The sequence below is a fragment of the Babylonia areolata genome, chromosome 8 (genome assembly GCF_041734735.1).
Source record: "Babylonia areolata isolate BAREFJ2019XMU chromosome 8, ASM4173473v1, whole genome shotgun sequence".
Taxonomy (NCBI): domain Eukaryota; kingdom Metazoa; phylum Mollusca; class Gastropoda; order Neogastropoda; family Buccinidae; genus Babylonia; species Babylonia areolata.
The window spans coordinates 23,409,604-23,412,103 of NC_134883.1; the positions used below are offsets into that span (position 1 = coordinate 23,409,604).

Consider the following 2,500-nt stretch of genomic DNA (forward strand, 5'->3'; position numbering starts at 1 on the left):
GTTAAGACGCTCAGCTGCCAATACAGAGAGTCCGTGAGGGTGTGGGTTCGAATCCCGCTCTCGCCCTTTCTCCTAAGTTTGACTGGAAAATCAAACTGAGCGTCTAGTCTTTCGGATGAGACGATAAACCGAGGTCCCGTGTGCAGCACGCACTTGGCGCACTGAAAAAGAACCCATGGCAACGAGAGTGTTGTCCTCTGGCGAAATTACGTAAAATGAAATCCACTTTCATAGGTACACAAATATGTAAGCATGCACTCAAGGCCTGACTAAGCGCGTTGGGTTATGCTGCTGGTCAGGCATCTGCTCAACAGATGTGGTGTAGCGTGTATGGATTTTTCCGAACGCAGTGACGCCTCCTTGAGAAAGTGAAACTGAAACTGCATTTAAGACGAAATCAATCTTTTGTTATTATCATCCCAAATAACTAATTACTCATCAGTTCCAGAGTGTTTGCTTCATGGATTATTCTGCAGATTATTTCCCTTCCGTTTAGAAAGAAGTGATCAGCTTTTTTTGTTTCAAGTTAAGAGAGAGAGACAGACAGACAGACAGACAGACATAGACAGAGAGAGAGACAGAGACAGAGACAGACAGCGAGAGAGAGAGAGACTTCTTCTATTACCGACCGTTTTTGTTGTATGTATATACCATTTGCCAATTCATAGCTGAAATACGTATATTGTTTCAAAATCCAGTAAACGTGAGACACACACTGATAACGAATGGTGTGATATCAGGCAGATTGTCTTATTCCCACATGTATAATCCACACTGAGTTCAATTCCTACTTGGTTTGGAGCGATTACACCAAAGCTAAAACTTACCTGGAAGTATGTTGTTCACTGGACTGTACAAAATGTCTAGTTAGTAGAGACAACATTTGCATATAAACACAACACTACAAATGGTTGAAGATTACCACAATGCAGAATCGGAATAAGACATCACTTTGCCAAACGTCTTTAGAAAGCAATGTTTTGGCAGAAGAATGTCGATCCAGTTGCCAAAGCGCGCGATCATGTAGATGATGACGAAAAAATAAAGACATAATGATTGATTGATTGATATGGATATTTATATAGCGCCTATCCTCGGTCGGAGACCAAGCTCTAAGTGCTTTACACACACAGAGTCATTTACACAACAGGCTGCCTACCTGGGTAGAGCCGACTGACGGCTGCTATTGGGCGCTTATCATTCGTTTCCTGTGTCATTCAATCAGATTTCAGGCACGCACACATACACATGTAACAGACAGACAAACATGATACTGTGCGGGTGCTTGAATGTGCTAAATAAAAAATTAAGTGTATATGCTGGAATTTGTCTGAGTTTGGAGTCAAGTGATTGCAACAGAGATTCACCGTGCTGTGGAAAAGAGAGAGAGAGAGAGAGAGAGAGAGAGAGAGAGAGAGAGAGAGAGAGAGAGAGAGAAGGTAGCAAAGAGGTGATTTGACAAAACAGCAACAAAAACAACAACAAAACAACAACAACAACAACAAACACACACACACAAAAACACAACAACAACGAGAAACATTCATTCTCCTTTTACTTAAGGGGGAAAAACAACAACAACAAAACCACCTCACTCATCAGACACAATCAAGAGAGAGAGAAAAGAAAAAAAAGGTAGCAAAGAGGTGATTTGACAAAACAACAACAACAACAACGAGAAACATTCATTCTCCTTTTACTTAAGGGGGAAAAACAACAACAACAACAACTACAAAAAACAAAACAAAACACGTCACTCATCAGACACAATCAAGAGAGAGAGAAAAGAAAAAAGAAGGTAGCAAAGAGGTGATTTGACAAAACAACAACAACAACAACAAAAAACCCAACAAAACACAAAACAACAACAACAACGAGAAACATTCATTATCCTTTTACTTAAGGGGGAAAAACAACAACAAAACAACAACAACAAAAACCACCTCACTCATCAGACACAATCAAGAGAGAGAGAAAAGAAAAAAGAAGGTAGCAAAGAGGTGATTTGACAAAACAACAACAACAACAAAAAAACAACAACAAAACACAAAACAACAACAACAACAACAACGAGAAACATTCATTATCCTGTTACTTAAGGGGGAAAAACAACAACAAAACAACAACAACAACAAAAACCACCTCACTCATCAGACACAATCAAGAAAGAGAGGAAATGCACCAACCTGAGTTCTCCCGCCCACATCATCCTGGACCATGGAGCGAGACAGAGACACAGAGCAACAGAAGGAGGAGAACAAAGGACCCAAGACATTAGCCATCCCTAGTGCCACCAGTTCCTGCAACAGGACAACGTTCGGGGGTTGTTTTTGTTTCTTTGTTTCTTTGTTTCTTCGTTTGTTTCTTGTTCTTTGTCTCCAGTAGTGAATTGTTTTTTTAATTTAATTTAATTTTAATTATCTATTTATTTATTTTTTAATTTTTTTATATTCATTTTATTTTATTTTTATTTTTTGTTATTTGGTATTTATTTTATTTA

At 38.8% G+C, this 2,500-nt stretch overlaps 1 protein-coding gene across 1 annotated transcript in view; it reads right to left on the bottom strand.

Annotated features, from left to right (window-relative positions):
- The window catches only part of LOC143285242 (prestin-like), a 22,729-nt gene that overhangs the window by 4,776 nt on the left and 15,453 nt on the right, over positions 1 to 2,500 (bottom strand). The window contains exon 9 of the mRNA XM_076592500.1: positions 2,187 to 2,300. Coding sequence (XP_076448615.1) covers positions 2,187 to 2,300 — 114 coding nt within the window. The remainder of the gene's footprint in view (positions 1 to 2,186; positions 2,301 to 2,500) is intronic.